At 53.7% G+C, this 25,103-nt stretch overlaps 1 protein-coding gene across 1 annotated transcript in view; it reads right to left on the reverse strand.

Annotated features, from left to right (window-relative positions):
* Nucleotides 1-1,248: 1,248 nt before the first annotated feature.
* The window catches only part of LOC137300742 (collagen alpha-1(V) chain-like), a 101,742-nt gene continuing 77,887 nt past the window's right edge, over nucleotides 1,249-25,103 (reverse strand). The window contains exons 38-41 of the mRNA XM_067970011.1: nucleotides 14,056-14,168; nucleotides 10,954-11,022; nucleotides 5,131-5,364; nucleotides 1,249-1,976 (exon numbers count right to left, since the gene is read on the reverse strand). Coding sequence (XP_067826112.1) covers nucleotides 1,830-1,976; nucleotides 5,131-5,364; nucleotides 10,954-11,022; nucleotides 14,056-14,168 — 563 coding nt within the window. The 3' untranslated portion in view covers nucleotides 1,249-1,829. The remainder of the gene's footprint in view (nucleotides 1,977-5,130; nucleotides 5,365-10,953; nucleotides 11,023-14,055; nucleotides 14,169-25,103) is intronic.

Raw genomic sequence — 25,103 nt, forward strand, 5'->3', positions numbered from 1 at the left:
CCGAAGAATGACAGGACCTAAAGGTCAGTGAGATCGGTGAGGAACGTGCCAAGCTGCTGGGGAATTCGGTTTGTAGCGAAACAATCAACAAAAAATATAGTTTTAAAAAAAAAACTCAACTTAAAGAAACAGGAAGTAAAGTCAGCGCATGGCAATTCTGCAAAGCAATTCTCTAATTTTGTTTTTAGAAAAATAGGAACTATTTAGCAATGAAAAGAATAAAGCGAAGGCGAGCTCGGTATTTCTATCAAATACATAAATTAGCACCACAAACATCCTAGTGGTTCCATTGTGAGGGCTGCCTGCTCTGTGGCGTCTCATTCTGCAGAGGGATATTTAAAATAAAGCACCATTTACAAAGGGGGCCCTGACCACATATTCTACATTGAAGGAGACTTTTCTTTGTTTCAAAATAAAAATAAAAATGGTATGAATATATAAATATGAAACAGCATGCATAACATCTATAAATCCGGCTTCTGGAGTGCGGCGGGACAGTTAGGGAGCGTCGGTCAAAAGGGAGACTGTTCCAGGCCAGGGAGTCACCAGTGCCTTGTAAAGAAAACGGACGGTATTAATCGGACAAAATAGCACCACACGCAAGACGTTTAAATAGCACCTATTGTTCAGTAAACATAACGTCCCCTCGCAGAATCGAGTCTCCTGGTCACTGTTCGATGGCCCACGCACATCTGGCAACGTGTAGCTGGAATCATAGAATGATACAGCACAGAAGGAAGCTGTTCGGCCCATCGTGTCCGTCCTAACTAAGTGATTAAAAGCACAGGCTTTTTAAGAGGCTCTTAACCAAAAGCTGCCCCCCCCCTGCCTCCACCCCACCACATCCAATAACGCGATAACATAGCACCAAAGCGATTTCACAAAACAGAATGGCCCGTGATACAGGAAAAGCGTTCTTACAGAAACCTTAACATGCGGAGTGTGTTACTGTGCCTGAAGTACATGTTATAGAGCCTTGTGCTTTTGATAATGCAGCAGAGCATGGTTTATTAATCCTACGTAACACATTTTTGTATATTTATATATATATTTTTGCACATTAGGTAAAAATCAAGAGTTGTCCTTGTACATTTTAACAGAGTCACATGCAATGTTTCAAAGCCAGAAGCTGCAGGGAGAATAAAAAATATTATACAATAAAATATTTACTTACAAACGTACAAAAAAGATTTGTTTTTTTTTAAAAAAAAGAAATAATAAAATGTCAGCACCATTTCTGAGGAAGGGTTTAATTCAAAACATTTCTTTTATTTGACGAGATTTTTAAAAAAAGACTACGATTCTGAAATAAGACCAGAAAAAAATTGCAGGAGGTACAGAGAGCGAGCCACTCGGCATCTGAGAGAGAGAAGGGACGAGTTAGCAGGAGCAGGTCTATCATCGAGGTGCCTCAAAGCATTAGCCCAACTTTCACTTTCAGAGGCTGACAGATCGGGGGCACTTTATCACAAAGGCCTCGTGTTGTTTTGAAGACTCCACTCAACTGAGGGGGAAAGGGGGAGGAAATCAGAAAGTCTCGGGGCTGTCGAATTGTTCACTGGACTGGTTTAATGTCTGGGGGTTTACATCGTGCGACACCTGGGAGATCGATTTCAAGATGAAGGCTTCCTTTCGAGGCAATTTGAGGGTGAAATGCGAAGCCAGAACTCTGCTCCATGCCCGCCAGTCTCTGAACTCACATGTGACAAATCTGCACATTGAGGTTACAGTGTTGTTGGTTTGCAGACTCTCCTTTTATTCTTCCTCTGTGTTTTGTGTTTTTTTTTTACATTTTTTGTTTCTCTCTCTCTCTGAAGTTTCGAATGGTTTTATCCCACGAAACAGACAGGTCCTATTTCAAAGCCAAACTTCTGGCCCGACTCTCCAAAGTCATTAAACATGATGTCGATGAACGGCAGCTGCTCCACTTTGGGAGTATCAATCTCTAACACCGTCTTCTGATAACCTTTCTTTGTCTGCGAGAAAGAAAAACAAAAGGCAGAAGTTAGAAACAAGCTTTGACCCCTGATAGGACCGAACCCGGGAGGGTTACAAACAAGTTCTGGGCTCTGATTGCACCAAACCTTGCTTCTAAAGAAAGGCAGAATTCATAGAGTGGTTACAGCACAGAAAGCGGCCATTCGGCCCATCGAGCACATCCGGCTCTTTGTAAGAACAATCCAGCGAGTCCCACTCCCCCGCTCTTTCCCCGTAGCCCCGCAAATTTTTTCCTTTCAACTGTTTATCCAGTTCCCTTTTGAAGGCCATGATTGAATCTGCCTCCACCACCCCCTCGGGCAGTGCATTCCAGATCATAACCACTCGCTGCGTAAAAAAGTTTTTCCTCATGTCGCCTTTGGTTCTTTTGCCAATCACCTTAAATCTATGTCCTCTGGTTCTTGACCCTTCCGCCAATGGGAATAGTTTCTCTTTATTTACTTTATCTAAACCCTTCATGATTTTAAACACCTCTATCAAATCTCCCCTTAACCTTCTCTGCTCTAAGGAGAACAATCCCAGCTTCTCCAGTCTCTCCACATAACTGAAGTGCCTCATCCCTGGAATCATTCTAGTAAATCTCTTCTGCACCCTCTCCAAGGCCTTCACATCCTTCCTAAAGTGTGGTGCCCAGAACTGGACACAATACTCCAGTTGTGGCTGAGCCAGTGTTTTATAAAGGTTCATCATAACTTCCTTGCTTTTGTACTCTATGCCTCTATTTATAAAGCCCATGGTCTCGTATGCTTTTTTAACCACTTTCTCAACCTGTTCTGCCACCTTCAAAGAGTTATGCACATACACCCCCAGATCTCTCTGTTCCTGCACCCCCTTTAGAGTTGTGCCCTCTAGTTTATATTGTCTCTCCTCATTCTTCCTATCGAAAAGTATCACTTTGCATTTTTCTGTGTTAAATTTCATCTGCCACGTGTCCGCCCATTCCACCAACCTGTCTATATCCTCTTGAAGTCTATCACTATCCTTCTCACTGTTTACTACACTTCCAAGTTTTGTGTCATCTGCAAATCTTGTAATTGTGCCCTGTACACCCAAGTCCAAGTCATTAATATATATCAAGAAAAGCAGTGGTCCCAGCACTGACCCCTGGGGAACACCACTGTACACCTCCCTCCAGTCCGAAAAACAACCGTTCACCACTACTCTCTGTTTCCTGTCACTACTTAAAATAAATATTTAGAAGTATTTTGCTTATCAAGGTGAGGGATGTTGGTGTTGAGAATGGAGTTCTCCCCATTTTAGGTCAGTATCGAGCAGTCCTGGGTCAGGTACAGCACAAAACTCCCTCTACTCTGCCCCAACAATTTAGCCCCAATCTCAGAGCAGCGTCATTTACTGCACCAGTGTGACATTGGTTCAATTCCCTGTCACATTGCCAATCAGTGCTGACTCAGAGACTGTGCTGTAGACTCAGGCGCACCAGGAACTGGATTGAGACATTTCACATCGGACTGAGAGGGAACTTTCATCCCATCAGTCCAGCAGGTCACAGAGGTGAAAGGCCAGAGTTTAACCCACTGCACCAACCTACGCTTGATACACTCGTGTATACACAAAACCCCATCACATCAAGGGGTGTCCACACACTTCACACATAAGACCAGGTCTGACCAAAGGTCTTCGACCAGAAACGTTAACTTTGCTTCTTTCTCCACAGACGCGGCCTCACTCACTGAGCTTCTCCTGTATTTCCTGTTTTTATTTCACCAACAATGAATTACTGTGAAGTGCAGTGACTGTTGTGATGTAGGTAAAACATGGCAGCCATATTGCACACAGAAAGAGCCCACAAACAGCAGTTGATGTGTTTTTGGTGGTTTTGGTTGATGGAGGAATGCCGGTCAGGACACTGGGAGAACACCTGGCTGTTACCTGAACAGTACCATGGGGTCTTCACTGTCCATCTGTACAGGAAGACCATATCCTCGTTTCCATGGTCTCCAGCAGAAACTGGCACTTCCAATAATATTAATGGTGGACTGAGGATGTAGCCATCAAATCCTGGGGTGAGACTTCTCAGCTCGATAAAATATAGGGTGGGTGCAGGGATAGGGTGAGAGCGGGGATAGGGTGGGAGCGGGGATAGGGTGGGAGCGGGGATAGGGTGGGAGCGGGGATGGGGTGGGAGCGGGGATAGGGTGGGAGCGGGGATGGGGTGGGAGCGGGGATGGGGTGGGAGCGGGGATGGGGTGGGAGCGGGAATGGGGTGGGAGCGGGAATGGGGTGGGGGCGGGGATGGGGTGAGAGCGGGGATAGGGTGGGAGCGGGGATGGGGTGGGAGCGGGGATGGGGTGGGAGCGGGAATGGGGTGAGAGCGGGAATGGGGTGGGAGCGGCGATAGGGTGGGAGCGGGGATGGGGTGAGAGCGGGAATGGGGTGGGAGCGGGGATGGGGTGAGAGCGGGAATGGGGTGGGAGCGGGGATGGGGTGGGAGGGGGAATGGGGTGGGAGCGGGGATGGGGTGGGAGCGGGGATGGGGTGGGAGGGGGAATGGGGTGGGAGCGGGGATAGGGTGGGAGCGGGGATAGGGTGGGAGCGGGGATAGGGTGGGAGCGGGAATGGTGTGGGAGCGGGGATGGGGTGGGAGCGGGGATAGGGTGGGAGTGGGGATAGGGTGGGAGGGGGATGGGGTGGGAGCGGGGATGGGGTGGGAGGGGGAATGGGGTGGGAGCGGGGATGGGGTGGGAGCGGGGATGGGGTGGGAGGGGGAATGGGGTGGGAGCGGGGATGGGGTGGGAGCGGGGATGGGGTGGGAGGGGGAATGGGGTGGGAGCGGGGATGGGGTGGGAGCGGGGATGGGGTGGGAGCGGGAATGGGGTGGGAGCGGGGATAGGGTGGGAGCGGGGATAGGGTGGGAGCGGGGATAGGGTGGGAGCGGGGATAGGGTGGGAGCAGGAATGCTGGCTGATTGCTCCTCTCTAATACCCAAGGGCCAATTGTAGATCTTACTGCCATATTGCGAAGATCTACCTCGATGACACAGACCGGGCACGGAATCTCTGTGGTCTGTGTGTCCACCACAATAACCAAAAGACTAACCTGGAGCTAACAGGTTCAATAGTTTGGTGAAACCTTTCTGCTTTAACCCCAGGAGAGAGACGAGCGAGCACTCACTGCACACTTGTCCACGATGGCCTGGATGTAGGGGTTGTTATCGTACGACATCTCCTCATCGTTCGAGCCCAGGAAGCGGATGGCCTTGTCGTAACTGTCGGTAGCCGTGTCGTACCACGCCACAGTTTGGTGGCAGTTGTAGGTGAGGTTCTGATGGGCTGAGGCACTCAGTAGCCTGAGGAAGGTCATCTGCACCACTCCGATTGGATTGCTGTCTGAGTCCGCGTAGGAAAGCTGATTGTGGAGAGAGAAAGTGAACAACAACGGAGGCGGGAGACCATTCAAAACTAAACATCATGCCTTCAACTCACTCACAGTCAGCCAAGAATGAAGTGACCCCTTGGAACTCCCTGGGATGTAATGGTGAGATATTCTCCACAGTCTGTCTCCCACCACATATTTAACACATTTCAAAAGCAGCAAACCTACCCTGCACTCTGTGTCTCACGGAGTCTCCTTCAAGGTTACAACAGAAACTGGGCTGATTCTCCTGGTCATGGGTGGATTAAACCTTCCCTTTGTGCTACATTTAATCACTGATGTTAATCTAATGGATTAACGAGTGCCCACAAGGTCAGGCAAGAATTTTATAGGAACTGGAAAACCCAGCGGGCCCAACAAGCCTGTCCAGATTTGAGAGCTCAATCCCACCGACCCACCTTCTCCCCGTACCCTCAATCCCACCTACCCACCTTCTCCCCGTATCCTCAATCCCACCCACCCACCTTCTCCCCATATCCTCAATCCCACCTACCCACCTTCTCCCCATATCCTCAATCCCACCTACCCACCTTCTCCCCATATCCCTCAATCCCACTTACCCACCTTCTCCCCATATCCCTCAATCCCACCCACCCACTCCCCATATCCTCAATCCCACCCACCCACCTTCTCCCCATATCCTCAATCCCACCTACCCACCTTCTCCCCATATTCCTCAATCCCACCTACCCACCTTCTCCCTATATCCTCAATCCCACCTACCCACCTTCTCCCCATATCCTCAATCCCACCTACCCACCTTCTCCCCATATCCCTCAATCCCACCTACCCACCTTCTCCCCATATCCTCAATCCCACCCACCCACCTTCTCCCCATATCCTCAATCCCACCCACCCACCTTCTCCCCATATCCCTCAATCCCACCTACCCACCTTCTCCCTATATCCTCAATCCCTTCCTGTCCCTCTCCAGAAATATCTAATTGCACCATGACCTTATTTACACTGTCTGTTTCCCTGGTAATGTAGTCCAGGACTCGATTTCCCTTTGGGTGGAAGGGAGGGATATTGAGGGGTTCACAATGTGCTTTGTGGTCTCAGTAAGAGCTTCACTGGACCTCAGTGACCATCAAAAACATTAATCTTCAACCATGTGACCGTCCGTAGCCTTATCTACATGTGTAAACAATTTTACAACACCAAGTTATAGTCCAACAATTTTATTTTAAAAACCACAAGCTTTCGGAGGCTTCCTCCTTCCTCAGGTGAATGTCACATTCACCTGAGGAAGGAGGAAGCCTCCGAAAGCTTGTGGTTTTTAAAATAAAATTGTTGGACTATAACTTGGTGTTGTAAAATTGTTTACAATTGTCAACCCCAGTCCATCACCGGCATCTCCACATCTTATCTACATGTGACATCTTGTCTAATAAAGACCCAAATACAGCAGTGATCTCCTGCCATCACTCGAAATCTATTCTTCAATTCTCCCACTCTCATCGCTGCCTCACTCTCACCCCATCCTAATCACCCTCGCATCACCCCCTCCCTTCCCTCACCCCCTCCCTTCCCTCACCCCCTCCCTTCCCTCACCCCCTCCCTTCCCTCACCCCCTCCCTTCCCTCACCCCCTCCCTTCCCTCACCCCCTCCCTTCCCTCACCCCAACTCGGGCCCCCGCCCCACTCTCACTCCTGACTCACACACCCTATCCCACACTCGCCCCATTTAACAATCACCCCGACCCCACTCTCACCCCCATTCCATACTCATCCCCGTCCCACTCCCGCCCCTCGCCCCACCCTCGCTGCGCCCTGTGTTCGGTCTCGCCGGGTCGAAGGTCATCGATTATGGCTCTGATAGTCTCATCCCGTCAGACTGTGAGTGTCAGAATCAGAGGCCAACTTAAGACAAAACTCTTTTACCAACTGCCGTTTCCAGGATCCGTGGCCGTTTCCAGGTTCCTTCCAACACTCGTGAGAGTGACGTATGACTGAACATGGGGAAGAAAAGACATGCGGGGGGGAGGGAGTGAGAGGGGTGACACAGCAAGCGGGAGAGAACACGACCAGCGATCAGAAGCAGAGCCAATCACACATCCCTTTCCCGAGATCAGAATTCATTCTGGAGCTGACAGCATGGCCTTGAAACGATTGCAAGAAATCTAAGCGAATGGGCCGGCTGCTGGGCCTTTGTCTCAGGCTCTGCGTATCCTAGGCGACCAGTTTCTTGATGAAAGTTGATGCCCGCCTCTCCCGAATGACAGAAAAATGACTGATTATTTCTGTGCACTCTGGGGAGTCGACACCACCCAGAGGCAGTGAGAAGGTTCAATCAGAACAGCGATCCTTAGTTTCATTATTTAAAAAAAAAAGTTGAGGCTTTTACGAAGGGAGACGAGGGTCACCAACCCTCCCGGATTGTCCTGGAATCTCCAAGAATTAAAGAGTAATCTCCAGGACATTTGCTGTGAGCACAATCCCAGGAAAAAAAAATCATAGGGGCATTAAACAAAATTGTTGTGTTTTTTCATGCACTTTGAACACAGTTTCGCTTCTGAGTTATAAAAATACTGGAGATTTGGGGGAATAGGCTGTTTGACTGGGTGAGGCGGTTGGAAGCAGATGATGAAAGCTCCAGGAGCACGTCCAATCAGAGCTGACCAGCCTCCGTCAGACACTTTCTCTGCATCAACTGCTTTTGATTGTCACTTGCTCTCTTGAAGCCACGATCTTTGTCTGACTGCCCCGCGGACATGCTGCCTTCTACCAGCTGGTTCGGATTGGGTTGTCTCGCTCGATGGCACGATTGGCTGGTGCTGAGGCACCACCCAAACTTGTCACCGACTCTGTAAACCAGTAACAGTTGCCCATGGACAGCAGGTTTCTGTACCTGAACACGAATGAACGTTTCGATGAAATGCTACCTGAGAACATCATCTCAAAGGCGGCCACGTCCCCGAGGGAGGGTGAACCAATGCAGGCCGCTCCTGTGCGCTCACCAAAAGTTGGTCTCAGAGTTGCACTGACCAGGAGGGTGTCTCTGCCAACCTACCCCCATGGATTGGGTTGGGGTTTGATACGATGGGTGACTGCTCTTCTCCTGAAAGTGCTGACCCTCGCTGGGGTCCAGTTCCATATCTCCAACACCTCAGTCAAGTGGCCAGTCACCATGTGTCAGCTGGTAGGCTAGTGGACCGTGGAGCTCCTCACCCAACATCCGCACAGGGTCGTGGAAAGATACAGCACAGCAGGAGGCCACTCGGCCCATCGTGCATGTGCCAGCCCTTTGAAAGAGCAATCCAATTAGTCCCACTCCCCTGCTCTTTCCCCATTGCCCTGTAAATGTCTCCTTTTCAAGTATTTATCCAATTCCCTTTTGAAAGTTATTATTGAATCTGCTTCCACCACCCTTTCAGGCAGCGCATTCCAGATCAGAACAACTCGCTGCGTAAAAAAAATTCTCCTCATCTCCCCTCTGGCTCTTTTGTCAATTACCTTAAATCTGTGTCCTCTGGTTACCGACCCTCCTGCCACTGGAAACAGTTTCTCCTTATTTACTCTATCAAAACCCTTCATTATTTTGAACCCCTCGATTAAATCTCCCCTTAACCTTCTCTGCTCTAAGGAGAACAATCCCAGCTTCTCCAGTCTCTCCACATAACTAAAGTCCCTCATCCCTGGTACCATTCCAGTAAATCTCCTCTGCACCCTCTCTAAGGCCTTCACATCCTTCCTAAAGTGCGGTGCCCAGAATTGAACACAATATTCCAGCTGGGACCTGACCAGTGTTTTATGAAGGTTTAGCATAACTTCCTTGCTTTTGTACTCTATGCCTCTATTTATAAAGCCCAGGATCCCATATGCTTTTTTAACAGCCGTCACAACTTGTCCTGACACCTTCAAAGATTAGTGTTCGTGAACCCCCAGGTCTCTCTGTTCTGAAGATTGAGGATCCATGATGTGAGCTGGGAGAAAGACTTCAGCCCCGGGAGTGATAGGTGACTTTCTAAACCCGACGGGGTTTTCGTGTTCCCGTTGCATTCCCTGGGAGAAGCGGGAAGCGGGAGCTGCCCTGGGGAAAATCCCCCCCCCGCCCCACCCCGGCCAATGTTTCGACAGCTGTCCGTTGCTCGCAAGAAAAGAGGTGAAGCAGAAAGTCATTGGGTGAAGATCCTGAGGCTTTGCCACCAAACCTCAGAGAGTCGGAGTCTGCAGCCAAGGTAAACATCCCATCACAGCACAGTAAAGATCAGGGAAGATACAGGAAGTCAGAGACTGGAAGGGGAAGAGGAGAAAGGTCAGGACCGCTGACACTGAGCTGCTCAGACAGTGATCTAATCTTGCAGGGCCCGCCCACACGCTGCCCAACGAAAGGGAATGAGGAATGTTAATCCCTTCACCAATGCCACCAAATGGGATCATAAATATTCATGACGGTGCCTCAGTAAATTGGTGATGTTGTGAAAAGGTATTTTCGCCCACTCCAATTTGTCTCCCGGAGGTGGTCTCACTGGGGTAAGGCTCCCATGGGCACCAACTCTCCCTGGGGTACGAGTCCCATAAACACTGAATCTCACTGGGGTACGGGTTCCATAGACACTGACTCTCACTGGGGTACGGGTTCCACAGACACTGACTCTCACTGGGGTACGGGTTCCATAGACACTGACTCTCACTGGGGTACGGGTTCCACAGACACTGACTCTCACTGGGGTACGGGTTCCATAGACACTGACTCTCACTGGGGTACGGGTTCCACAGACACTGACTCTCACTGGGGTACGGGTCCCACAGACACTGACTCTCACTGGGGTACGGTTCCCACAGACACTGACTCTCACTGGGGTACGGGTTCCATAGACACTGACTCTCACTGGGGTACGGGTTCCATAGACACTGACTCTCACTGGGGTACGGGTTCCACAGACACTGACTCTCACTGGGGTACGGGTCCCACAGACACTGACTCTCACTGGGGTACGGGTTCCACAGACACTGACTCTCACTGGGGTACGGGTTCCACAGACACTGACTCTCACTGGGGTACGGGTTCCACAGACACTGACTCTCACTGGGGTACGGGTCCCACAGACACTGACTCTCACTGGGGTACGGGTTCCACAGACACTGACTCTCACTGGGGTACGGGTCCCACAGACACTGACTCTCACTGGGGTACGGGTTCCACAGACACTGACTCTCACTGGGATACGGGTTCCATAGACACTGACTCTCACTGGGGTACGGGTTCCACAGACACTGACTCTCACTGGGGTACGGGTTCCACAGACACTAACTCTCACTGGGGCGAGGGTGAGGGGGGAGGGATCGAGGGGACGAGTATCCTATGCTTCTCTGAGTAACTCAGTGAGTGTGACTGTGCAGGGTAAAGCGAGAGTTACAGCATCGAGCGGCCAGATCAGAAAGCACTAGCCTGTGTCAGCCATGGAGTAAGATGTAGGGCAGTTTAGCCACTTACCAGGGTGCCTCGCTTGTACTGACTATACCAAGCACCAGGCTGCTCTTTCGGCCAACGAGCCATTTTGCTCTGTAAAATACGAGACTGGTTACAGACCAGAAAGGAAAGCGATCCCAGCTTACCAGTTTACCACGCTTGAATTCACTGAACCAGGAGCCTGGTAGTTCCTTGGGCCAAGATGTGACTCTTGCCTGATGTGAGACAGTAGAGCAAAGGAAAAAAGGAAAAAAGTTAATGTGGAAACTAACAGTCTGAGTAATCGAGGTGAACACAAGAGTATCGCAACTCACTGGAATCTCTTAAACATTGCTTTCTCTTTTCTCCACCAGATTTTCTCCCTGAGGACACTGACTCTCACTGGGGTACGGGTCCCACAGACACTGACTCTCACTGGGGTACGGGTCCCACAGACACTGACTCTCACTGGGGTACGGGTCCCACAGACACTGACTCTCACTGGGGTACGGGTCCCACAGACACTGACTCTCACTGGGGTACGGGTTCCACAGACACTGACTCTCACTGGGGTACGGGTTCCACAGACACCGACTCTCACTGGGGTACGGGTCCCACAGACACTGACTCTCACTGGGGTACGGGTTCCACAGACACTGACTCTCCCTGGGGTACGGGTTCCACGGGCACTGACTCTCACTGGGGTACGGGTTCCACAGACACTGACTCTCACTGGGGTACGGGTTCCACAGACACTGACTCTCACTGGGGTACGGGTTCCACGGGCACTGACTCTCACTGGGGTACGGGTCCCACAGACACTGACTCTCACTGGGGTACGGGTTCCACAGACACCGACTCTCACTGGGGTACGGGTTCCATGGGCACTGACTCTCACTGGGGTACGGGTCCCACAGACACTGACTCTCACTGGGGTACGGGTTCCACAGACACTGACTCTCACTGGGGTACGGGTTCCACAGACACTGACTCTCACTGGGGTACGGGTTCCATGGGCACTGACTCTCACTGGGGTACGGGTTCCACAGACACTGACTCTCACTGGGGTACGGGTTCCACACACACTGACTCTCACTGAGGTACGGGTTCCATGGGCACTGGCCGCCCACTGGTACCTCCCCTACTGTGGCCATTTTGTCACGTGTGAGCCAGACAGTGAGTGTGAGCAGAGTGTTGAACTGCAGGAGGCCGCCCAGTTGATCCGATCCTCTCCTTGGCTGATGTCCACGCACAGAGTTTCCAGCCAGGGTCTGTCGATAGTGATCAGGATAACGGGATTCTTGGCTGATTGGCCCTGCCCTCCCTAACCTGGGAGCACTGAAACCAATCGTCTGGTTCCAATCACTGCCCCGAGAGTCAGTCACTCAGCACAGACCACAGATTCACGGGGGGTATAATTGGTCTTTAGACAGGAGCGAATCAGAGGCCTGTGTTAGGCCCCATCAACGGAAAAGGAAATGGGGCGGGGTTTAAAACAGGCTGCTGATTGGCTATCGCCCATTTTGAGCTAACTGCCCCGTCGAGTTTAGCAGAATTCCCCAGCGCTGGTCAGGAATTAATTATCGATATTTCTTAGAAAGGTTCAGTGGTCACCCTGGAATCTCGAGGCTCTGATGAAGTGGGGGTGTCACTGCCCCCCACTGTCTGGGGATTATACACTCCCCGCACCTCTGCCCCACCTCGTCCCATCGCATCACTTGGTGCCGTAGCCAGTGAGGGGTTAACCCGCCCTGAAGGAGATTCAGAACTCGGAAAATCAGCGAGTCCGCAGGCTTCTGAAATGGGAAAACGATGAAAGCAGCAGCTGGCATTTTAATGGACCAATCATTTGTGGCTCTGTTTGGATGGGATCGCACTGTGCCAGGTTCAGCCGCTGAAATGTAGGAAACGCAGCAGCCAATTTGCGCACAGCAAGATCCCACAAACAGCAATGTGATAAATGACCTGATAATCTGTTTTAGTGATGTTGGTTGAGGGATAAATATTGGCCCCAGGACACCGGGGAGGACTCCCCCTGCTCTTCTTCAGAGTAGTGGCCATGGGATCTTTTACATCCACCTGAGAGGGCAGACGGGGCCTTGGTTTAACGTCTCATCCGAAAAATGGCACCTCCGACAGTGCGGCGCTCCCTCAGTACTGACCCTCCAACAGTGCGGCGCTCCCTCAGTACTGACCCTCCGACAGTGCAGCGCTCCCTCAGTACTGACCGTCCGACAGTGCAGCGCTCCCTCAGTACTGACCGTCCGACAGTGCAGCGCTCCCTCAGTACTGACCCTCCGACAGTGCAGCGCTCCCTCAGTCTGTCAGCCTGTATTATGGGCTCAAGTCTCTGGAGTGGGGCTCAAACCCGTGACCTTCTGACTCAGAGGCGAGACTGTTACCCAGTGAGCCATGGCTGACACCTTGTGTGCACTTGGCCAGGTTTCCTACTGGCATCTGGGTTTGGGGTGAATTATATTCACTCCTTCCTTGTTTGAAAGGGTGAACAGGCAACCACAGGCCAGGCGCCTGTCATTGTGCAGGAGTCGCAAGGAGTCAGAATACAGCCCTGCTCTGTGAGAGGGATGGGACTGTTTTCTGAGACTGTGGGTGTTCTGAGACTGTGGGTGGTGTTCTGAGACTGTGGGTGCTCTGAGACTGTGGGTGCTCTGAGACTGTGGGTGTTTTGAGACTGTGGGTGTTCGGAGACTGTGGGTGATCTGAGACTGTGGGTGTTCGGAGACTGTGGGTGTTCTGAGACTGTGGGTGTTCTGAGACTGTGGGTGTTCGGAGACTGTGGGTGTTATGAGACTGTGGGTGTTCGGAGACTGTGGGTGTTCGGAGACTGTGGGTGCTCGGAGACTGTGGGTGTTCTGAGACTGTGGGTGTTCGGAGACTGTGGGTGTTCGGAGACTGTATTGTTTGGTATTAAGAACCTATTACACAGTCACACTGTGCTCAGGTCTTTCCTTTGAGGACTCCTTGGGGTAGATTTTTGGACTTGAAGCCCAGATGTACAAGTTGTATTATGGGTTGTCAGATCACTATAGAAACGGCCCAACTTTTATTCCTATTGATTTGACTGGAGGTGAGAATCAGGCCGGTTTGTATCACGAGCGAACGATCCACAAAACCAGCAACACATTGGGAATCTACCCCTGGGACTCAAATTGCTGTAATTCCTCTGGTGTGGTGCCAATATGGTTTAAATGTGTTTGGACCACAGTATTGTCCCTTGTAAGCTGAGGAGAGATCTGAGAAACACTTACTCCTTCTGATTTCCTGTCTGGGAAGATGCAGGTCTCTCCTCCAGATGTGAAGTTACAGAGAACCTTGAATGAGTCCCTGGAGCAGCCTTGGTTTGGATCAATCCAGTATTCACCTGTGAGGAAGACAAGTGAGAAATACATGGGTTGGAAGGACTTGTAATTCCGCTGTGAGGGACTAATCACACCTGTGCAGTGATACGGGAAGTCTGCATCACCACCCACAGCACTGGTCAGTCTCAACCTCTACGTGGCTGTCTTGACCTATTGAACCCACTCTGTCTACTGACCTATTGAACCCACTCTGTCTACTGACCTATTGAACCCACTCTGTCTACTGACCTATTGAACCCACTCTGTCTACTGACCTATTGAACTCACTCTGTCTACTGACCTATTGAACCCACTCTGTCTACTGACCTATTGAACCCACTCTGTCTACTGACCTATTGAACTCACTCTGTCGACTGACCTATTGAACTCACTCTGTCTACTGACCTATTGAACTCACTCTGTCTACTGACCTATTGAACCCACTCTGTCTACTGACCTATTGAACCCACTCTGTCTACTGACCTATTGAACTCACTCTGTCCACTGACCTATTGAACCCACTCTGTCTACTGACCTATTGAACCCACTCTGTCTACTGACCTATTGAACTCACTCTGTCTACTGACCTATTGAACCCACTCTGTCTACTGACCTATTGAACCCACTCTGTCTACTGACCTATTGAACTCACTCTGTCTACTGACCTATTGAACTCACTCTGTCTACTGACCTATTGAACTCACTCTGTCTACTGACCTATTGAACCCACTCTGAGGAATCCCGAGCACTCTCCTCTCCCCCTCTCCTCTCGCCCTCTCCTCTCACTCTCTCCTCTCGCCCTCTCCTCTCGCCCTCTCCTCTCGCTCTCTCCTCTCGCTCTCTCCTCTCACCCTCTCCTCTCACCCTCTCCTCTCACCCTCTCCTCTCACTCTCTCCTCTCACTCTCTCCTCTCGCCCTCTCCTCTCGCCCTCTCCTCTCGCTCTCATCCTCTCACCCTCTCCTCTCACTCTCTCCTCTCGCCCTCTCCTCTCGCTCTCTCCTCTCACCCTCTCCTCTCACCCTCTCCTCTCACCCTCTCCTCTCACCCTCTCCTCTCGCTCTCTCCTCTCGCTCTCTCCTCTCGCTCTCTCCTCTCACTCTCTCCTCTCACCCTCTCCTCTCACCCTCTCCTCTCACGCTCTCCTCTCACCCTCTCCTCTCACCCTCTCCTCTCACTCTCTCCTCTCACCCTCTCCTCTCACCCTCTCCTCTCACCCTCTCCTCTCACTCTCTCCTCTCACCCTCTCCTCTCACTCTCTCCTCTCACCCTCTCCTCTCACCCTCTCCTCTCACTCTCTCCTCTCACCCTCTCCTCTCACTCTCTCCTCTCACCCTCTCCTCTCACCCTCTCCTCTCGCCCTCTCCTCTCACTCTCTCCTCTCTCTCTCTCCTCTCTCTCTCTCCTCTCACTCTCTCCTCTCACCCTCTCCTCTCACTCTCTCCTCTCACCCTCTCCTCTCACTCTCTCCTCTCACTCTCTCCTCTCTCTCTCTCCTCTCACTCTCTCCTCTCTCTCTCTCCTCTCACTCTCTCCTCTCTCTCCCTCCTCTCACCCTCTCCTCTCACTCTCTCCTCTCACCCTCTCCTCTCACTCTCTCCTCTCACTCTCTCCTCTCTCTCTCTCCTCTCACTCTCTCCTCTCTCTCTCTCCTCTCACTCTCTCCTCTCACTCTCTCCTCTCTCTCCCTCCTCTCACTCTCTCCTCTCTCTCCCTCCTCTCACTCTCTCCTCTCACCCTCTCCTCTCGCCCTCTCCTCTCACCCTCTCCTCTCACTCTCTCCTCTCACTCTCTCCTCTCACTCTCTCCTCTCACTCTCTCCTCTCACTCTCTCCTCTCGCCCTCTCCTCTCGCTCTCTCCTCTCGCCCTCTCCTCTCCCTCTCTCCTCTCACTCTCTCCTCTCACTCTCTCCTCTCTCTCTCTCCTCTCACCCTCTCCTCTCTCTCTCTCCTCTCACTCTCTCCTCTCACTCTCTCCTCTCTCTCTCTCCTCTCACCCTCTCCTCTCTCTCTCTCCTCTCGCTCTCTCCTCTCGCCCTCTCCTCTCGCTCTCTCCTCTCACTCTCTCCTCTCTCTCTCTCCTCTCACCCTCTCCTCTCTCTCTCTCCTCTCGCCCTCTCCTCTCGCTCTCTCCTCTCGCTCTCTCCTCTCACCCTCTCCTCTCACCCTCTCCTCTCACTCTCTCCTCTCACTCTCTCCTCTCACTCTCTCCTCTCACTCTCTCCTCTCGCCCTCTCCTCTCGCCCTCTCCTCTCGCCCTCTCCTCTCGCCCTCTCCTCTCGCTCTCTCCTCTCACTCTCTCCTCTCACCCTCTCCTCTCACTCTCTCCTCTCACGCTCTCCTCTCACCCTCTCCTCTCACCCTCTCCTCTCACTCTCTCCTCTCACCCTCTCCTCTCACCCTCTCCTCTCACTCTCTCCTCTCACCCTCTCCTCTCACTCTCTCCTCTCACCCTCTCCTCTCACTCTCTCCTCTCACCCTCTCCTCTCACCCTCTCCTCTCACTCTCTCCTCTCACCCTCTCCTCTCACCCTCTCCTCTCACCCTCTCCTCTCGCCCTCTCCTCTCACTCTCTCCTCTCACTCTCTCCTCTCACTCTCTCCTCTCTCTCTCTCCTCTCACTCTCTCCTCTCTCTCTCTCCTCTCACTCTCTCCTCTCACCCTCTCCTCTCACTCTCTCCTCTCACCCTCTCCTCTCACTCTCTCCTCTCACTCTCTCCTCTCTCTCTCTCCTCTCACTCTCTCCTCTCTCTCTCTCCTCTCACTCTCTCCTCTCTCTCCCTCCTCTCACCCTCTCCTCTCACTCTCTCCTCTCACCCTCTCCTCTCACTCTCTCCTCTCACTCTCTCCTCTCTCTCTCTCCTCTCACTCTCTCCTCTCTCTCTCTCCTCTCACTCTCTCCTCTCACTCTCTCCTCTCTCTCCCTCCTCTCACTCTCTCCTCTCTCTCCCTCCTCTCACTCTCTCCTCTCACCCTCTCCTCTCGCCCTCTCCTCTCACCCTCTCCTCTCACTCTCTCCTCTCACTCTCTCCTCTCACTCTCTCCTCTCACTCTCTCCTCTCACTCTCTCCTCTCTCTCTCTCCTCTCACCCTCTCCTCTCTCTCTCTCCTCTCGCTCTCTCCTCTCGCTCTCTCCTCTCACTCTCTCCTCTCACTCTCTCCTCTCACCCTCTCCTCTCACCCTCTCCTCTCACTCTCTCCTCTCACTCTCTCCTCTCACTCTCTCCTCTCTCTCTCTCCTCTCGCTCTCTCCTCTCGCTCTCTCCTCTCACCCTCTCCTCTCACCCTCTCCTCTCGCTCTCTCCTCTCACTCTCTCCTCTCACTCTCTCCTCTCTCTCTCTCCTCTCACCCTCTCCTCTCACTCTCTCCTCTCGCTCTCTCCTCTCACTCTCTCCTCTCACTCTCTCCTCTCACTCACTCCTCTCACTCTCTCCTCTCACCCTCTCCTCTCGCCCTCTCCTCTCACTCTCTCCTCTCACTCTCCCCTCTCACCCTCTCCTCTCACTCTCTCCTCTCGCCCTCTCCTCTCGCTCTCTCCTCTCGCCCTCTCCTCTCACCCTCTCCTCTCACTCTCTCCTCTCTCTCTCTCCTCTCACCCTCTCCTCTCACTCTCTCCTCTCACTCTCTCCTCTCACTCTCTCCTCTCGCCCTCTCCTCTCGCCCTCTCCTCTCACTCTCTCCTCTCACCCTCTCCTCTCACCGTCTCCTCTCACTCTCTCCTCTCACCCTCTCCTCTCACCCTCTCCTCTCACTCTCTCCTCTCACTCTCTCCTCTCACCCTCTCCTCTCGCCCTCTCCTCTCACTCTCTCCTCTCACTCTCTCCTCTCACTCTCTCCTCTCTCTCTCTCCTCTCACCCTCTCCTCTCTCTCTCTCCTCTCACTCTCTCCTCTCACTCTCTCCTCTCTCTCTCTCCTCTCTCTCTCTCCTCTCACTCCTCTCCTCTCTCTCTCTCCTCTCGCTCTCTCCTCTCGCCCTCTCCTCTCACTCTCTCCTCTCACCCTCTCCTCTCACCGTCTCCTCTCACTCTCTCCTCTCACCCTCTCCTCTCACCCTCTCCTCTCACTCTCTCCTCTCACTCTCTCCTCTCACCCTCTCCTCTCGCCCTCTCCTCTCACTCTCTCCTCTCACTCTCTCCTCTCACTCTCTCCTCTCTCTCTCTCCTCTCACCCTCTCCTCTCTCTCTCTCCTCTCACTCTCTCCTCTCACTCTCTCCTCTCACTCTCTCCTCTCGCCCTCTCCTCTCACTCTCTCCTCTCACCCTCTCCTCTCACCCTCTCCTCTCACTCTCTCCTCTCACCCTCTCCTCTCACTCTCTCCTCTCACCCTCTCCTCTCACTCTCTCCTCTCACCCTCTCCTCTCGCCCTCTCCTCTCACTCTCTCCTCTCACCCTCTCCTCTCGCCCTCTCCTCTCACTCTCTCCTCTCACTCTCTCCTCTCACTCTCCCCTCTCGCCCTCTCCTCTCGCCCTCTCCACTCGCCCTCTCCTCTCACCCTCTCCTCTCACTCTCCCCTCTCACTCTCCCCTCTCTCTCTCTCCTCTCTCTCTCTCCTCTCTCTCTCTCCTCTCACTCTCTCCTCTCACTCTCTCCTCTCGCTCTCTCCTCTCGCTCTCTCCTCTCACCCTCTCCTCTCACTCTCTCCTCTCACCCTCTCCTCTCTCTCTCTCATCTCACCCTCTCCTCTCACTCTCTCCTCTCACTCTCTCCTCTCACTCTCTCCTCTCACTCTCTCCTCTCACTCTCTCCTCTCGCTCTCTCCTCTCACTCTCTCCTCTCACTCTCTCCTCTCTCTCTCTCATCTCACCCTCTCCTCTCACTCTCTCCTCTCACTCTCTCCTCTCACCCTCTCCTCTCACTCACTCCTCTCACTCTCTCCTTCACTCTCTCCTCTCACTCACTCCTCTCACCCTCTCCTCTCACTCTCTCCTCTCACTCTCTCCTCTCACCCTCTCCTCTCACTCACTCCTCTCACTCTCTCCTCTCACTCACTCCTCTCACTCTCTCCTCTCACTCTCTCCTCTCACTCACTCCTCTCACCCTCTCCTCTCACTCTCTCCTCTCACTCTCTCCTCTCACTCTCTCCTCTCACACTCTCCTCTCACTCACTCCTCTCACTCTCTCCTCTCACTCACTCCTCTCACCCTCTCCTCTCACTCTCTCCTCTCTCTCTCTCCTCTCACCCTCCTCCTCTCACTCTCTCCTCTCACCCTCTCCTCTCACTCTCTCCTCTCACCCTCTCCTCTCACTCTCTCCTCTCACTCTCTCCTCTCTCTCTCTCCTCTCTCTCTCTCCTCTCTCTCTCTCCTCTCACTCTCTCCTCTCACCCTCTCCTCTCACTCACTCCTCTCGCACTCTCCTCTCGCCCTCTCCTCTCACTCTCTCCTCTCACTCTCTCCTCTCACTCTCTCCTCTCACTCACTCCTCTCACTCTCTCCTCTCGCCTCTCCTCTCACTCTCTCCTCTCACTCTCTCCTCTCACTCTCTCCTCTCACCCTCTCCTCTCACTCTCTCCTCTCACCCTCTCCTCTCACTCTCTCCTCTCACTCTCTCCTCTCACTCTCTCCTCTCACCCTCTCCTCTCACTCACTCCTCTCGCTCTCTCCTCTCGCCCTCTCCTCTCACTCTCTCCTCTCTCTCTCTCCTCTCACCCTCTCCTCTCACTCTCTCCTCTCACTCTCTCCTCTCACTCTCTCCTCTCACTCTCTCCTCTCGCTCACTCCTCTCGCTCTCTCCTCTCGCCCTCTCCTCTCGCCCTCTCCTCTCACTCTCTCCTCTCACTCTCTCCTCTCACCCTCTCCTCTCACTCTCTCCTCTCACTCTCTCCTCTCACTCTCTCCTCTCACTCTCTCCTCTCACTCTCTCCTCTCACTCTCTCCTCTCACTCTCTCCTCTCACCCTCTCCTCTCGCTCTCTCCTCTCGCTCTCTCCTCTCACCCTCTCCTCTCACTCTCTCCTCTCACTCTCTCCTCTCACCCTCTCCTCTCACTCTCTCCTCTCACCCTCTCCTCTCGCCCTCTCCTCTCACTCTCTCCTCTCACTCTCTCCTCTCACCCTCTCCTCTCACTCTCTCCTCTCACTCTCTCCTCTCACCCTCTCCTCTCACCCTCTCCTCTCACTCTCTCCTCTCACTCTCTCCTCTCTCTCTCTCCTCTCACCCTCTCCTCTCGCTCTCTCCTCTCGCCCTCTCCTCTCACCCTCTCCTCTCACCCTCTCCTCTCACTCTCTCCTCTCACCCTCTCCTCTCACCCTCTCCTCTCACTCTCTCCTCTCACCCTCTCCTCTCACTCTCTCCTCTCACTCTCTCCTCTCTCTCTCTCCTCTCACCCTCTCCTCTCGCCCTCTCCTCTCGCTCTCTCCTCTCGCTCTCTCCTCTCGCTCTCTCCTCTCGCCCTCTCCTCTCACCCTCTCCTCTCACCCTCTCCTCTCACTCTCTCCTCTCACTCTCTCCTCTCACTCTCTCCTCTCACTCTCTCCTCTCACCCTCTCCTCTCACTCTCTCCTCTCACCCTCTCCTCTCGCTCTCTCCTCTCACCCTCTCCTCTCACCCTCTCCTCTCCCTCTCTCCTCTCACCCTCTCCTCTCACCCTCTCCTCTCACTCTCTCCTCTCGCTCTCTCCTCTCACTCTCTCCTCTCACCCTCTCCTCTCACTCTCTCCTCTCACCCTCTCCTCTCACCCTCTCTCCTCTCCCTCTCTCCTCTCGCTCTCTCCTCTCACTCTCTCCTCTCACTCTCTCCTCTCACCCTCTCCTCTCACCCTCTCCTCTCACTCTCTCCTCTCACCCTCTCCTCTCACTCTCTCCTCTCACTCTCTCCTCTCACTCTCTCCTCTCACTCTCTCCTCTCACTCTCTCCTCTCACTCTCTCCTCTCACTCTCTCCTCTCACTCTCTCCTCTCTCTCTCTCCTCTCACTCTCTCCTCTCACCCTCTCCTCTCACTCTCTCCTCTCACTCTCTCCTCTCACTCTCTCCTCTCACCCTCTCCTCTCACTCTCTCCTCTCACTCTCTCCTCTCACCCTCTCCTCTCACTCTCTCCTCTCACTCTCTCCTCTCTCTCTCTCCTCTCACTCTCTCCTCTCACTCTCTCCTCTCACCCTCTCCTCTCACTCTCTCCTCTCACTCTCTCCTCTCTCTCTCTCCTCTCACTCTCTCCTCTCACCCTCTCCTCTCACTCTCTCCTCTCACTCTCTCCTCTCACTCTCTCCTCTCACTCTCTCCTCTCTCTCTCTCCTCTCACTCTCTCCTCTCACCCTCTCCTCTCACTCTCTCCTCTCACTCCTCTCCTCTCACCCTCTCCTCTCACTCTCTCCTCTCTCTCTCTCCTCTCTCTCTCTCCTCTCACTCTCTCCTCTCACCCTCTCCTCTCACCCTCTCCTCTCACTCTCTCCTCTCTCTCTCTCCTCTCACTCTCTCCTCTCACCCTCTCCTCTCGCCCTCTCCTCTCGCCCTCTCCTCTCGCTCTCCCTCTCGCCCTCTCCTCTCGCCCTCTCCTCTCGCTCTCTCCTCTCACTCTCTCCTCTCGCTCTCTCCTCTCGCTCTCTCCTCTCACTCTCTCCTCTCACTCTCTCCTCTCCCTCTCTCTCTCTCGCTCTCTCCTCTCGCTCTCTCCTCTCGCCCTCTCCTCTCCCTCTCTCCTCTCGCTCTCTCCTCTCGCCCCTCTCCTCTCACCCTCTCCTCTCACTCTCTCCTCCCTCTCTCTCCTCTCACTCTCTCCTCTCACTCTCTCCTCTCACTCTCTCCTCTCGCTCTCTCCTCTCGCCCTCTCCTCTCGCCCTCTCCTCTCACTCTCTCCTCTCACCCTCTCCTCTCACCCTCTCCTCTCACTCTCTCCTCTCACGCTCTCCTCTCGCCCTCTCCTCTCACCCTCTCCTCTCACTCTCTCCTCTCACTCTCTCCTCTCACCCTCTCCTCTCACCCTCTCCTCTCACTCTCGCCTCTCACTCTCTCCTCTCACTCTCTCCTCTCACCCTCTCCTCTCACCTCGCCTCTCACTCTCTCCTCTCACTCTCTCCTCTCGCCCTCTCCTCTCACTCTCTCCTCTCACCCTCTCCTCTCACTCTCTCCTCTCACCCTCTCCTCTCACCCTCTCCTCTCACTCTCCTCTCACTCTCGCCTCTCGCCCTCTCCTCTCACCCTCTCCTCTCACTCTCTCCTCTCACCCTCTCCTCTCACTCTCTCCTCTCACTCTCTCCTCTCACCCTCTCCTCTCACCCTCTCCTCTCACTCTCTCCTCTCACCCTCTCCTCTCACTCTCTCCTCTCACTCTCTCCTCTCACCTCTCCTCTCACTCTCCTCTCACTCTCTCCTCTCACCCTCTCCTCTCTCTCTCTCCTCTCACTCTCGCCTCTCACTCTCTCCTCTCACTCTCTCCTCTCGCCCTCTCCTCTCGCCCTCTCCTCTCGCTCTCTCCTCTCGCCCTCTCCTCTCACTCTCTCCTCTCACTCTCTCCTCTCACCCTCTCCTCTCACTCTCTCCTCTCACTCTCTCCTCTCACCCTCTCCTCTCACTCTCTCCTCTCACCCTCTTCCTCTCACTCTCTCCTCTCACCCTCTCCTCTCACTCTCTCCTCTCACCCTCTCCTCTCACTCTCATCCTCTCACCCTCTCCTCTCTCTCTCTCCTCTCGCCCTCTCCTCTCACCCTCTCCTCTCACTCTCTCCTCTCACCCTCTCCTCTCACTCTCTCCTCTCGCCCTCTCCTCTCACTCTCTCCTCTCACTCTCTCCTCTCACCCTCTCCTCTCACTCTCTCCTCTCGCTCTCTCCTCTCACTCTCTCCTCTCTCTCTCTCCTCTCTCTCTCTCCTCTCGCCCTCTCCTCTCGCCCTCTCCTCTCACTCTCTCCTCTCACTCTCTCCTCTCACCCTCTCCTCTCACTCTCTCCTCTCACCCTCTCCTCTCGCTCTCTCCTCTCGCCCTCTCCTCTCACTCTCTCCTCTCACTCTCTCCTCTCACTCTCTCCTCTCACTCTCTCCTCTCACTCTCTCCTCTCACTCTCTCCTCTCACTCTCTCCTCTCACCCTCTCCTCGTCACCCTCTCCTCTCACCCTCTCCTCTCACCCTCTCCTCTCACCCTCTCCTCTCACTCTCTCCTCTCACCCTCTCCTCTCACTCTCTCCTCTCACCCTCTCCTCTCTCTCTCTCCTCTCTCACCCTCTCCTCTCCCTCTCTCCTCTCACCCTCTCCTCTCGCTCTCTCCTCTCGCCTCTCCTCTCACCCTCTCCTCTCACCCTCTCCTCTCACCCTCTCCTCTCACCCTCTCCTCTCACTCTCTCCTCTCACCCTCTCCTCTCACTCTCTCCTCTCACTCTCTCCTCTCTCTCTCTCCTCTCACCCTCTCCTCTCACCCTCTCCTCTCACTCTCTCCTCTCACTCTCTCCTCTCGCCCTCTCCTCTCGCCCTCTCCTCTCACCCTCTCCTCTCACCCTCTCCTCTCACTCTCTCCTCTCACCCTCTCCTCTCACTCTCTCCTCTCACTCTCTCCTCTCACTCTCTCCTCTCACTCTCTCCTCTCACTCTCTCCTCTCACCCTCTCCTCTCACCCTCTCCTCTCACCCTCTCCTCTCACTCTCTCCTCTCTCTCTCTCCTCTCACCCTCTCTCTCACCCTCTCCTCTCCCTCTCTCCTCTCACCCTCTCCTCTCACCCTCTCCTCTCGCTCTCTCCTCTCGCTCCTCTCCTCTCACCCTCTCCTCTCACTCTCTCCTCTCACCCTCTCCTCTCCCTCTCTCCTCTCACCCTCTCCTCTCGCTCTCTCCTCTCGCTCTCTCCTCTCACTCTCTCCTCTCACTCTCTCCTCTCACCCTCTCCTCTCACTCTCTCCTCTCACTCTCTCCTCTCACCCTCTCCTCTCACTCTCTCCTCTCACTCTCTCCTCTCTCTCTCTCCTCTCACTCTCTCCTCTCACTCTCTCCTCTCACTCTCTCCTCTCACCCTCTCCTCTCACTCTCTCCTCTCACTCTCTCCTCTCTCTCTCTCCTCTCACTCTCTCCTCTCACTCTCTCCTCTCACTCTCTCCTCTCACCCTCTCCTCTCACTCTCTCCTCTCACTCTCTCCTCTCACCCTCTCCTCTCTCTCTCTCCTCTCACTCTCTCCTCTCACCCTCTCCTCTCACTCTCTCCTCTCACCCTCTCCTCTCACTCTCTCCTCTCACTCCTCTCCTCTCTCTCTCTCCTCTCACTCTCTCTCTCTCTCCTCTCACCCTCTCCTCTCCCTCTCTCCTCTCACCCTCTCCTCTCGCTCTCTCCTCTCGCTCTCTCCTCTCACTCTCTCCTCTCACTCTCTCCTCTCACTCTCTCCTCCTCTCACCTCTCCTCTCACTCTCTCCTCTCCCTCTCTCCTCTCACCCTCTCCTCTCACTCTCTCCTCTCACTCTCTCCTCTCTCTCTCTCCTCTCACTCTCTCCTCTCACTCTCTCCTCTCACCCTCTCCTCTCACTCTCTCCTCTCACTCTCTCCTCTCTCTCTCTCCTCTCACTCTCTCCTCTCACTCTCTCCTCTCTCTCTCTCCTCTCACTCTCTCCTCTCACCTCTCTCCTCTCACCCTCTCCTCTCACTCTCTCCTCTCACTCTCTCCTCTCTCTCTCTCCTCTCACTCTCTCCTCTCACTCTCTCCTCTCACTCTCTCCTCTCACCCTCTCCTCTCACCCTCTCCTCTCACCCTCTCCTCTCACTCTCTCCTCTCACTCTCTCCTCTCACTCTCTCCTCTCGCTCTCTCCTCTCGCTCTCTCCTCTCACCCTCTCCTCTCACCCTCTCCTCTCACCCTCTCCTCTCACTCTCTCCTCTCACTCTCTCCTCTCACCCTCTCCTCTCACTCTCTCCTCTCACCCTCTCCTCTCGCCCTCTCCTCTCACTCTCTCCTCTCACTCTCTCCTCTCGCTCTCTCCTCTCACTCTCTCCTCTCACCCTCTCCTCTCGCTCTCTCCTCTCGCTCTCTCCTCTCACTCTCTCCTCTCGCCCTC

Source organism: Heptranchias perlo, chromosome 31 (genome assembly GCF_035084215.1).
Source record: "Heptranchias perlo isolate sHepPer1 chromosome 31, sHepPer1.hap1, whole genome shotgun sequence".
Taxonomy (NCBI): Eukaryota; Metazoa; Chordata; class Chondrichthyes; order Hexanchiformes; family Hexanchidae; genus Heptranchias; species Heptranchias perlo.